The sequence below is a fragment of the Nothobranchius furzeri genome, chromosome 5 (assembly GCF_043380555.1).
Source record: "Nothobranchius furzeri strain GRZ-AD chromosome 5, NfurGRZ-RIMD1, whole genome shotgun sequence".
In the NCBI taxonomy this organism is placed as follows: domain Eukaryota; kingdom Metazoa; phylum Chordata; class Actinopteri; order Cyprinodontiformes; family Nothobranchiidae; genus Nothobranchius; species Nothobranchius furzeri.
This window is the reverse complement of record NC_091745.1, coordinates 36,363,190-36,376,919: the sequence shown is the minus strand read 5'-3', so window position 1 is coordinate 36,376,919 and position 13,730 is coordinate 36,363,190. Positions and strand designations below refer to the sequence as shown.

The following is a 13,730-nucleotide window of genomic DNA, read 5'->3' as shown; positions in this document are numbered from 1 at the left end:
TGATTTCAACTCATTGCTGCTGGAGCGCAGCACAAGTTAAAATATATATTATTTTTAGAGTTCGGTAGATCTCTTTGGCTGATTAGTTAGAAAGTAAGAAATCTAGTTTACAGTTTTTCTGGAAGACGGAGAAAACATGCAGCATGCAGGAAGGTTAGAGAGAGAAAGGGCCGGAAATTATTCAAATAAACTCAAGAAAACAAAACAAAGTGCTTGAAAAGAAAAAAAAGTAGGTAGATTTATCCCCAATACACATTTTTACCAGTGAAAAGCAATAATATATAAGCATTTAATATTTATACATGTGATAGAATCAGATCACCCCAGAAGTCAGTCCCACATCCAGGGCCGTATCAAGGCATTTGGGGACCAAGGCAAATATAGGCTTGGAGCCCCCACCACCTCACTCCCTGCTCAGTTAATATAAGACGGCAGCGTGCTGAGAGTACAGATTGTTGTTGCTTTTATTTAATAAACAATCATTTTAAAGCACTGTTATTATATCTGACTGTTTCTAACAGCAATCCTAGCTCAGACACCACATCACCTTCCACATATATGTCACGAGCTCACTGAGCGTCACATTACCAGATTCGTGTTGAAGTTGTTTTGGTGAAAGTAACATAGAGTAATGCAAAAGTAGTGTAATGCCTTACATTTTAAAATCAGTAATAATGTAATGTAATGAATTACTTTAAAATTAGGATAACAAGTAATAAATAATGCATTACAGTTTTGAAGTAACTTGCCCGACACTGTAATCATGAAATCTTTAATAAAAGTTTGTCTAAATAAAAAAAAGTCAGCTGTTGTTTCAGAAATCTCTTCACTGAAGTAAAATCAAGGTCTGCTTATTTCACAGTGGAGGTGCAACTGAGCTTTTGACACGTTGGAGGTTCGGGTAACATCATCTGCTAGAAACACCTGAGGATCGCAGTCTGGTCTTCATAATTCATCCCACATCCAAGGAGCCTGACCAAGCTGCGCTCTGAGAGTTAGTTTAAGGATAAAAATAAATAAATAAATAAACTGGAGACATGTGTCCTTCTGATCGTTCCGGTTCAGAGCCTCACTGCAGCTGATATCTGCTCCCGAACTGTAAGAGTGATGCAATGTTGCACGATGAGCCCATATCGTAACTTTTGTTCACATGTTCATGGTTCATGTGTGTGTTTGAGCAGTGGGAGCATGTGCATGCATGCGTGTGTGTGTGTGTGTGTGTGTGTGTGGGTGGGTGTGGGGGGGGGGGGGGGGATGGGTAGCGTGGGTGAACGGTGATATTGTCCACAGAGTGTCACGTGCTCTGGAATATGCTGGCGGCCTTTGTTGTCCTGCTGCCTGTTCTGCTTTTCTGGCACTTTCATACAATGGTGCACTTGAACACCGTGATGTTATTAAGCCTTTCAAACTTCTACAGCTGGAATTCCAGCTCTCAGGAAAGACTAGCATCCGAACGTAGGACACATGGCACAAGATATCATCATCAAAGGATAGCAGCAAGGACTGAGCGTAACATCTGAACAAAGGTGAACACTGAACACTTATGACTGCTTTTGTTTGGTCAGATTGCTTTCATGGAGCCACACAAGCTGACTTACTCATGCTGTATCTTCAGCATGCCTTTTCTGAAGACATGTTAACAGAAATATGGATCTTTGTTTTATCACCTGGTGTGATCTCATTCAGTTACTATCTGCTGTGTTTTGTGAGGCGATTTCAGTAAAAATGCTCAAGGAATTCCTTAAAATCAGTCGTGCAAAGAAGCTGCAAACACATGTCAACCACAGAGATAATTAAAAAGCTTTAATACAAAATGTATTTGAATACAAAGTATTTTTTCCCAAACTGCTGTACTAGGCAATGTCCCAGCAAACAGATGCCTCTCCGTGTGGTGGGGTCGTGGTTGAGTTTAAGTGTGATGACGTCAAGGATTCAACAGCTAAACACACAAGAAGCATACCAGGTGAGCCAAACTGTGAATGCAGGTAGCATTCATGCAGTACTTTGGTGTTTCAGTTTTATTCTCATGCATTCCCTTGTAAGGTTTAGCTCTTATCTACCTCAAAGGCCCCAAGTTTCTCATCTATGTCAGTGGAGCATTGTCCATGTGGGTAAGAAACATTTCTGGAGAAACACATTTGGGAAAAGACAAGAGCATCCCAGCACAGCTCGTACAGATGAGCTGCTGTCTTGTGTCCAACAGGGCGACCGCATGTGGCACTTTGCCATCTCTGTGTTCCTGATCGAGCTGTACGGCCACAACCTGCTGCTCACAGCTGTGTTTGGACTGGTGGTGGCTGGGTCGGTGCTCCTACTCGGGGCCTTAATTGGAGACTGGGTTGATCGCAATCCCAGGAATAAAGGTAAAGATGATCATTTCACACTACTGTATGTAGCAGTGATGAACATTTATGCTCCACCTTGGCTGTGAACTCCATCAGCTGAAAATCTCAGGTGTGAATCAGGCAACCAGCAGGCACCAAGCTCTGTTACACACATGCTTTTTAAAAGGTCTGAAAGTTTGAAACTATTTTTCACCTGTTTTCTGTTTTAGTTGCACACGCATCTCTTTTCATTCAGAACATCTCAGTCACCATATGCAGCATTGTGCTCATGTTGGTGTTTTCATACAAGCAAAGGATCGAAGAGATCTGGGACGGGTGGCTTACTGTGAGTAGACGCCCGTTATTGGCTAAGATGTGCTCTAACCTCAGATACGTTGTTATTTGGTCTGAAGGATGCTCCCCATGATAACTGCAGACAGAAGTTACTGTTGTTCCCTCTGTCCCATGCCCCTGCTGTCTCTGCCTCTGAGCTTCTGGCTACTCTGTCATAGTAACATGTTGCATCGCAAAACTCACACAAGGTGGTTTGTTATACGGTGGTGATCATCCTGGCAGATGTGGCAAACCTTGCAAGCACAGCGCTGACCATTACCATCCAGAGGGACTGGATCGTGGTTATTACCGGCTACAACCGAGGCCACCTAGCTGGTGAGAAAGTTCCCCTGATAAACATCCTGACTTGTGTTCCACGTCGGCCCCAGGCTCATGTGAAAAAAGAAAATATTGATAAACTTCTGCTCCGGTGTGATATCAACCTCTTTTAATCTCTGTGTTTGATCTCAACAAAAGGAATGAATGCAACTATGAGGCGCATAGATCAGGTGACTAACATCCTGGCCCCACTGGCAGTGGGACAGGTCATGACCCTGGCCTCCAACGTGGTTGGCTGTGGCTTCATCCTGGCGTGGAACCTCGTGTCTCTGATTGTGGAGTTCTTCTTCTTGTCACGGGTGTACCGCATCGTCCCAGCTCTGTCAGTCAAACCACCAACAGCAGAGACTGATGGTGCGTGTCAGGGGCGAAGGACAAGGAGACGGTTGCAAGGTATGGACTGATTACTGGACTTCACCAAAGCTTGGGTCTGAATTTCATCTGCTCTTAGAACAGTTAGACTAGAACCCTACTGGCATCTTATCAGATGTGCAGGGCGTGTGTCTGAAGGGGGTACAAAAGCTATTTAGACATCATCTTTGGTTTGTTAGTTTTTTCTTTTAACAAAGTGTTTTGAATTGAATCGATCTGTATTGAAGTGACTCACCCAACGAGACCCAGGTAAATTACAAAGCAGGTCTCTGCTCAAGTGAGCTGATAATATAGTACGCTATTATAACACATTTACATTCCCTAGTGGGCACAATGATTCATCAGTTCATAACATATTGTGCAACAAGTTCCCAGTGGTTCCCAAAGCTGGGGTCAACACCCCACAATGGGTCACCAAGAGCTACAAATGGGGTCTTGTGATGATCTCCAGAAATCCAAATAAAAATTACAAACAACTGCTGGAGCTTTATTTCTAGCTAAATCGTTACAAAAACTCAGCTAAACAGTCGTAAATGTATTTAAAGTGACAATGTGTAGTTTTTACTGTTAATATCTGGAAACATCCATCAAAAGCTTGTTAAACATAAATTAAATGATGCCCGGTTGTTAAAAATATCGGCGGCTTTGGAACATATAACCATGAAAATCGGGTCTAAAATACATGGGGGTGGGTCTAAGTCTCTGGGCGATGCCATATTAGACGCCACGTCTACGGGAGCCTGTGAGGACTAAGCACATTAACTGATTTGAAACAAGTGGTTGCAAAACTGTCGCCATTCATAAATGTTGTCTTACACATTTACCTCGTCACTCGTGGCCAGTGATGAAAGGGAGTCTGATGTGTCGTTTGCTGGAGGTCACACTCCCTGGGATTTTTGACCCTAATGGCCTTCCGTTGGTACGGTCTTACTCCAACACAAAAATACCGCTTGCTAGCACTGATTTAGGTATGGACTGCCCCTTATCGCAAGGGAAAACACACACTATCACTTTAAGTGAAGACAAACGGAAGCTGTTCACTTAATGGCCCAAATTATTGAGCTTTTTAAGCATGTTTGTATAGTTAAATCACAGATATCTGGAGTCATACATCTTTAAAATAGCTATTTTGTGGGTCTGACACTGAAATGGGAACTACGGTCATACACCATAGATCATGGAAATCAAAACAAATGCTGCAGTCACAGAGAATAAGGTTGTTTCCTTTTAGTAATGGACTCATAAATATTGTTAATACCAACTTCCTTTAAATGTGATGTCATCCACGGCGGTTCAGCACCACTGTAAGCTTCTAAATACACCTTTATTTGAGCAGGAATAACAGACAAACATGACCTCTGGATTTGACGTTTTGCTGATGTTGCCTTCCATGTTGTAAACAATCATGGAAGGCAACATTGGTTCCAAGTTTTATTAAATAATGTGTGAATATTCTTGGAATTTGGGCGACTGGGACTGTTAATCACTTTAACCTGGCCGGACTAACAGAGAGATGTAATGTAATGCAGAAATAACAGGTACTAATACAACATCTGGAAGGGCATTCAGGTGATTCTTTTACCAATCCTGATGCTCTTCTTTGACGTGTCTGCTAAAAGAGCACAACATGTCATTGACTTGAATTATCCAAGCTTGTAAATCTGTTTTTTGAGAAAATCATCATGTTCTAACGTTCCAAGGAAGGTGTTTTGATTGTACATCCCAGTTATCTGTTGGTGTGTATTTGAAGCTCATGTAGATCTAATGATTGACTGGATTTGAAGAATGAAGTGTTCCTGGACACGGAGCAGACACTCAGCAGAAATCCAACTGAAGATTGGGCCTTTAGAATGAATGAACTGAAATGATGGATTGCCATTCCTCCTTCTCATTAGGGGAAAGCAACGTTGCACAACCACAACCCCTGACGGAAGGCAACCGCAGCTCAAATGTACATCTTAAAGAAATCACCAACCTGCCACTGTGCTTCCGGAGGTTCCGCTGGCTGGTGAGCACTTGTAAAGACGGCTGGATGGCCTACTACCGCCAACCGGTCTTCCTAGCCGGCATGGGTCTGGCTTTCCTCTACACCACAGTCCTGGGGTTTGACTGCATCACCACTGGCTATGCCTACACACAAGGCATAAGTGGCTCCCTCCTAAGTCTACTGATGGGTGTGTCAGCCATCACAGGGTTGATGGGCACTGTAATGTTCACCAGACTCAGGAAGACCTACGGCCTGATTAATACCGGCATCATCTCCAGCTGCCTCCACCTGGGCTGCCTGCTGCTGTGTGTTTGCTCTGTGTTTGCTCCTGGCAGCCCTATGGATCACAGCTTGCTGGTTCCCTACTTTAGCTCCACTTCTTCTGTGAGCCAAAGACAAAAACACACGTATCCTCTGACAGGAGGAAGCAACCAGCCACTGCTGCCCGATCGCTCCTCCATCCACTGGACCAACAACACAGTGCTCTTTGATAACGACCCTTCTGGAACGACACCAGAGTCTTACATCTCCATCATTCTGCTCTTCCTGGGTGTAATCACAGCACGCATTGGTGAGTATGAGGACAGTTGTGACTAAATAGAGCTCAGGAAATAATTCTTACCCACAGCCAAACTAAAAATTAAATGATGCGTCTATCTGTTAAAAATTATGAAAACAAACAGGCAAACCCCGACTTCTAAAACATGATTAAGGACAGTTATCACCCATGTCACACGGGCACAACACTCACACCCACTTGTGTTAGCCTCTGGCCACCAGATCCCAGTGTGGTCGGCTCAGGTTTGATCTATATCAGGCAGAGAAACTCCTTCCACGGAGACCCTGTTCTGCAAATGAGTTGGCGAGGCGTTCTGCAGCTAACATCCCAGTTTCAGACACCGTGATGAAATAATTTAAACATTTTGTGAAAAGTTACAAACGACCAACATCTTATCTGATATTATTGTCCCTAATTGCTCCACAAAAATCTACTTCATAACATCAGATCTTTTGTGCATTTCTTCTCTCTCCACAAGAGGGCAGTACAGAAGAGCGTTCTAGTCACTTTCTGTTGAGCATTTGATTTAAACAGAGATTAGTTCAGCTAATATTTGTTTTAATAAGTGACATCAAAGTTTTTATGTCAGCTTTCAGTACGGTTTAATACATCAACTTGAAATATTTGTGTTAGCCAACATTTAGAAGTTCAGACAAGTTCCCTTCAGCTCAGATAAATGACATGATACTGCCGATGAACTTTTACAAACCAATAGCACCTGTGTTTCAGGCCTGTGGTCATTCGACCTGACTGTGACCCAGCTGCTGCAGGAGACTATCTGTGAGTCCGAGAGAGGGGTGGTGAACGGAGTGCAGAGCTCTGTGAACTACCTAATGGACCTGCTTCACTTCATCATGGTGATATCTGCTCCCCAACCAGAACACTTTGGCATTCTAGTCATCATTTCTGTTTTATTCATCACCACTGGACACAGCATGTATTTCCTATATGCACACAAGGCAAAGAGAAAACACCGCCTCGATACATAACGAGGAGCCGTGGCTTACACATCCCAGCATGAGCTCCGCTCTGCACCTGAGAAACGGACGCCTCCCTCCTGAGCCTATGCTGCCGCGCTCCTCTCAGCCATTCATTTCAGCACCGAACAGCAACTGTCTGTCCCGCCTCGCTTACTCTCTTGTGTGTAACAGTAGTAATAAGAACTCAGGTGAAGAAGAATGGGGGCAATTGCTCTCCTTTCATGCAGGTAAGTTGTGCTGGCTACACTAATGCAGCCTGAATACCTCCAGGAGACACGCAACAAGACACAACCGTATTGGCTACAGCTCCAGTGCAGACTCAGCAGAGTTACTGCAGCTGTGAGACTTTCTGAAAGGTCTGCTGCTGAACGTGACCTGATGGATGAGGTTGGGAAGATGGTTGGATGGTTGGATGGGGAGACTTTTTGTACCTTCATTCAATGACGAATTGTGGAAAATCCAGCAGTGAATAGTGACAATAGAGACAAGATGGCATTGTTGTTACTGATCCGTCCACTTGGAAATATTCCAGGAAGTCCAAAAAGGAAGACAAAGGGAACTTTGTGTGAGATGATTAAAAAGTAAGTAAAGGCAGCCTTCCCTTTTAATGGACAACGTGAAAGGACAAAAGCATTTTCCTTCGCCTGGTTTGTTTCTCTGTGGATGAATCAAGCAAACATTAGCCCATTTTTAATGAATACGTCACGTCACGGCAGTTAATTGAGTCAAACGGAAGTAGATGGTTTTAATGCTTGTGTATTTAGTAGAAGCTTTAATACATTTTGTTTCATTCCCTGATTAAGAGTGACTTTGGTAGTTTTGTAGAAAGTCAAGAAATCAATCAAAGTTTTTGTGGCCTAATCCAAATCTGTGGTGGGTATCGACACCAGACATTAATGGCTGCTATTGAAAGTACTGTTTTTCTTCATATTTTGTAGTTCTAATGAACGAAAACATTACCTTACCTCAGCTCGGAACAAGAACACTTTATATACCTTAGGAGTTACTCTCATTTGTTTCATGTTTTCATATTTCTTTCATATCCAATGGAAATATCAGCCACGTTCAGACATTTGTCATTAAAGTACAGCAGTTCAATATTTTTGTACGGTTTGTCCTGTAAAACTTCTGTATGTGTTACGTTTATGAAATTTGTCAAAATAAAGATGACTGAAGACCATCATTGAAACACGTCTTGGACAGTTAAATGTACCTGCTAAACGTGTTCCACAGGTCCTATTGTGGATTGTTCCATCACTTATTTTTACAAAAACTCACTTTTGAAGACTACAAAGGCAAATCTGCAAAGCAACAAGCTAGCTTAAACCCTTTTATCATACCTCTTAGCATTCCTTAAACAGCTTAGCTATCTTGTAGATACTGAAACAACAACAACAAAATAATGAAGTGCTTCTTTTGCACTTGTCTAAAAACCTCGACCAAAACTGCAACTGGTGTTTGGTGCGCTCTCGTTTACTCTGGCTCTGCGCGTTCCCACATCGGGAGGTAGCCACGGGATGCTGGCTGATGCAGGTGAAGGTTTTGTGACCATGTTTTGTTTAAAAGCTAGCTTGTTTAGCAGATTTGGTTTCTTAGAAAACTGTAAAAATCTTGTGTGGCAGAGTTTGTTTATTCAAATGAACTTTATAGGAATCACACAGCAGCCGTAAGGAAACCCCTGCACCTGCTGAAGACTGGTTAGCTTGTGTCCTCATCGGCATGGGAAAGGAAGTTATCTCTGATTAAAACAGAAACCAATGTAAATTTCTTTTCTAACTTAAAGGAGGTGTCTGGATTCTTTCTTTTATCTGATGGTACCATCTAGTGGCTGACTCGCGTATCACACCAATAAGTCGTTTACACCTCTGTATGGACAGCCGAAATCAATGCCTCTCGTTCAGGAATGCGCTCCTCTAGCCAACAAAACAGCTCAAATACATTGTTTTACATGTTATGTTATGTATTCATATATTCATATTTTAAAGACTTACTTGTCCACGAGAAATGTCTTTAACTCTGCATCAACCGAGGCACGTCTTTAAATGCTCAAGCACGCTTTGTGATTAACGTCTGTACGTAAGCGATTAACGCTATTGGTCAGTGCTGGTCAGCGCTCATTTCATATTGCGTTGAGCTCTGTTGGACAGGGGGCGGGCTTAGCAAAAACAAAGGTGTATTGCCTACATTAGATCACAGTACAAGATCAGACAATCGATATTCACATCTCACCCTCGCTTGTCTTAATCACCGGAACACCACAGGGTTGCGTGTTCAGCCCCCTCCGTACTCCATGCTCAACCATGACTGTTGCTAGACACACAAAAATCTCCACCATCCAGAACGTCAATGACACGACAGTCGCAGGCCTCATCTAAGATAATGATGATTCAGCCTGTAAAGAGATGAGTTTCTGTTGCAGAGGGACTGTTGGCTGAACCTTTAAATTCAACATCGGAAAAACCAAAGAGACAATTGTGGACTACAGCAATCAGTGAGGCGAGGAACATTAGGCCATTTGCATCAATGGGGCTGAGTTTAAAAGGTCAGCAGGTACATCAGCTTGTGCTGTGCCATCACCTGCGCCAGGTGCAGTGTCCTCAGACCTCCACACCTTTCAGTACAGCCAGTGCAACACACCTTTCTTCACCGGCTTTGTGCACAGAACCACCTTTAGTTCTGCTAAACACCAAACACACACAGTTTGCTCTTTGTATCTGAATGCTCAGATAGGTGGTAGAATGGTCTTTAATTTTCTTCTATCTACAAATCCATAAGAATTAATGTGAATGAATACTTTTGATTTCATTGAGTATTTTCCACTAGGTTTTTAAAAATGTCCATTACACCAATCTGTGCTTTTAGAACAAAACCTTAAATAATCTATTAGGTAAATGAACAATTTTTATGAAAAATTACTAAAATTAATACATAAAAAATTCCTGCTCAGACCTGAAAATTATTTAATTGATATAAAATACATTAAACTAATCCTACTTGATATCAACGTGCTTTAGTTTTAGTTTTTCAAATGCCATGTATTTTCTATTCCATCCCAAAAAGTATTCTATTTTTCTAAGAGATCCATGGTTTCTCTGCAGATGGTCAGGAAGGTCTTACGGATCTAAGAATAGCTGCAAACAGCAGTGGTCCTTTGCTGTGGAATGACACGACTTCCTCTTTGAAGTTGAGCTCCTGTCCCCACTGCGTCTCCTTTTAACCAGCATCACAGTTTCCGTTTCTCCCCTGTGTGGCGTCGTTCCACCTTCAAAATACAGCAGGAAACAGTTTACCCTTGAACGCCTCGCCTCGTGTGGTGTAAGGTACTTTTGCTGTTGCATGTCCCTCAACTGTTAGTGTTGCCTGTGAAACATTAAAAACAAGGATTCTGTAACAAACCGAGATCAGTTTCATCACTTTTATGGTTTTACAGTGCTGCAGGCATACGTAGTAGCGGTGCAGTTCCCAAGGTTGCTGCGTTTGTCTCTGTTTACACAGAGCGGTACTAGAGCATGCTCACTAACAAGCCTGGCTTCAGGCATTCTCACTGTTTAATTCATTTACTTGAGAAACTGGGTCAGTGGTGGCATATCACCATGGAACCACCACTTTTATTTCCTCAGTTAAACTCCATCCATAATGTTCAAAGACTCAGTCTCCACTTCTGAATAAAACACCTTAAAACATTTCTCTCAAGCCCAACAAACATATTTTTCTTAGTAAATTAGATTATCATGATATAATTAGCCTATGTCAGTAATCCCGCAAACAATTAGCCAATGACATAGATCCATTACACGATGGAAAATTACATGTGGGGGAGCCTTTTCTGGATATCAGAGCTTCTGAGCTTATAGCAGCCTGAGAGGGAATGGGTGGGTGTGGCTAGCAACAACTTGTTTTCTTAAAGTGACAGAGCTCTGAAATGGCTCATTCTAGAAGGTGCTGAAACTGTAAATAATAAAACCGCTGAAAACACTTTATGCACGAAGATTTGAGTACTAAGAACTTCAAAAACATGGTTTGTACCAACAAAACTCACCCCAACTTCACACTGGAAGCGTCAGTGGTGCAGAACGGCAGCAGAACGCTGCTGCTTCTAATTGAATCCATTATAGGAGGGGTGCCCAATCCAGGTCCTGGAGGGCTGGTATCCAGAATGTTTAGTGGTTGTTTTGCTCCAACACACTTGATTCAGTGGTTGAATCACTTGTGCAGCAGCTCATGAGGCTGTGCAGGAGCCTGTCTGGTTGAAGTCAAGAGAGTTGAAACTAAAACCTGCTGGGTACCGGCCCTCCAGGGCCAGGACTGGGCCTTATAGTCTATGGGTTGATCCAAACCTGCTGTATCACAAAATATTTCTGGTGCACACCAGAAGCAAAACGCCGCTCTCCGCCCCGCAACATTGGGTTCTATTTTCAGAGGTGGAAAGTAACAAATTACATTTACTCACCTTACTGTAATTGAGTAGCTTTTTTGTATATTTCGACATTTTTTGTCATTTTTAAAATCTGTACTTTTACTTTTACTTGAGTACATTTTAAAAAAGAATTGTAATTTGCTACATTTTAAAAATGGTCTGGGAGGTGTAACATATCATGATACAAGCCTTTTAAAACATGTTCAAGTGTTACAAGAGGAGATAAATGCATGAATTTAAAGTTCATGTTTGGAGACCAACCTTCACAGTTTGGAGGCTCACGCTGGTGAGGAGACACCATTAGTTCTAGTAACACCTGGGCTCCCAAGGCCTGTTCTGACAGGATGGACGTTACGGGACCCTTCAGGATTCCAGTTGGATGATTGGAGGATTATTTGGGAGGATTGGAATGAACAAACTGATTTCAGTGGTGAAGGGTTAAATGAGTGAGTGAACCCACTACCAAGGATGAACTCTGCTAACTTTAAAAATCAGCTGCTCTAAATAAGCATGAAGGTCAGAGAGGAGCTCTAGGATGGACATGGATAAAGGAACTGTAATGTAGAGGTAAAGTAGGGCAGGGCCAACATTAGCAGCTGTCATACGGTCCATCTGAAATGTTTGACTTTCATTTAGCTTGTTATGTGACAGGTTAGAGCACAGTCTCATGTTAGAGTTTTGTCATGAGAACATTGAGATACCTCACATACTGATGGCATCTAAAAATTAACTTTTTTGTTTCAAAATAAAGAATAATTTTAATCACAGTTGAAACGTACAATCCTAGAAAAACCTCGTCCATCAATGTGCACATCCTGTTCTCACTGACAGAAATCCTTCCATCAAACTCTCTCTCTCTGTGTGTGTGTGTGTGTGTGTGTGTGTGTGTGTGTGTGTGTGTGTGTGTGTGTGTGTGTGTGTGTGTGTCCGTGCACACATGAGCGTGTTGAGAAATGGTGTTGTGATATTGCACTGATGTAGCCATCTTTATGCCGACAAAAATGTAACTAAGTAACTTTTACTTTGAGTACATTTTATTTACGATGCTTTTTACTTTTACTTGAGTAAAAATTTAGGCATGTACTTTTACTTGTACTTGAGTAAAAAATTATCAAAGTATTGGTACTCGTAATTAAGTAGGAAATTTTACTACTCTTTCCACCTCTGTCTATTTTTGCAATGAGTGGCTTCTGGGACACGCCAGTTTCTGCAGTTATACAGGGCTAGACAGGAAATCACACTGCTTCAGTCTAAAACATCTGGTCATTTTTAAAACAAAAGACTATTGCAGCGGTGTCATTTCTCATGTCTGTAGTTTACATCTGTACATGTGACCTTCCGGCTTGTGTGATGAGCTACACCGTAGCTACAACTGCCCTGGGGCGCACTGACGGTAGCAAGACTGTCGAGCTCTGGTGCCACCGGTCCCTCCGACCACCACCAGCAGACAAGGTGGGCTAAGTGTCTTGCCCAAGGACACAACAGCAGAATTATCTGATTCGTGATCGAACCTACATTCAGATTATGGACAACCCGCTCAGCCCCCTGAGCTACTGCTGCCCTTAATCTCCACCACACTTGGACACCAGCAGCAGTCTACAGCAAGACAAGGTGGATCTATGCCATCATGTTGGTGACGTCAAATTCTGTCACGAACATCGGACCTTTGCAACAGAACCTGGAACTCATCAGGCCAAGTTTTCCCAGTCTCTGCTGGTCCAGCGCTGGTGATCCTGTGTGAATTCTAGCCTTGGTTTCCTGTTACACGAGTGAAACCAGTTGTAATTCAAGGTTTAACTAATGCTTAAACCAGAGATCATATTCGGCAGACCTTGGCTGGAACAGGTAGGTTTAGCCTCCAGAAATGACCTCAACAAGACATTTTCATCCACACAACTGTTGCTAACTGGATATGTTCTCTTTTTCAGACCTTTCTCAGTAAACCCTGGAGATTGTTGTAAAATGTCCAGGAGAGCTGCTCATTTAGAAATACTTCAGCACATCGTCTTCATTGAGTCACTGGCATGTGATTGGCTGTTTGGGTTAACTAATGAACAAGTGTACATAATGAAGTGGCTGCTGAATAAATAATTGGGTGTTATTTGCTCTGAAGCTGCCTCAGTGTTACGAGTTTCCTGAATAGTAGAACATTTTAAAGACTTCTTCTCTTGTTGCTTGAAGATGTTTCACCTCTCATCCAAAAAGCTCCTTCAGTTCTTACAGAAAACGAAACTGTTACGTCTATTTTTCCAGTTACTCCATCTCACATGTGTACAGCTCTACCCTAAAAAAGGCTGACCTTTTGTTGCCCAGCCCAGTCCTGATCTTGACTCTCTCCTCCTGTCAGTAGATTTCCAAACTTCCTCTTTGGGACTGTCTGGCCCACCAGATGTTTCCTCAACTCACGGTCCTTCTAACT

The 13,730-nt window shown here is 42.5% G+C and overlaps 1 protein-coding gene across 1 annotated transcript; it reads left to right on the top strand.

Annotated features, from left to right (window-relative positions):
* The first annotated feature begins 1,426 nt into the window (after nt 1–1,426).
* Nucleotides 1,427–7,019, top strand: LOC107378627 (ferroportin). Its single transcript, XM_015948933.3, has 9 exons — nt 1,427–1,526; nt 1,858–1,963; nt 2,044–2,111; nt 2,204–2,363; nt 2,555–2,670; nt 2,867–2,993; nt 3,135–3,389; nt 5,264–5,926; nt 6,644–7,019. Exons 2-9 carry the CDS (start codon nt 1,861–1,863, stop codon nt 6,901–6,903), a joined length of 1,752 nt encoding a protein of 583 aa, XP_015804419.3. The 5' UTR covers nt 1,427–1,526; nt 1,858–1,860; the 3' UTR covers nt 6,904–7,019.
* The last annotated feature ends 6,711 nt before the right edge of the window (nt 7,020–13,730 follow it).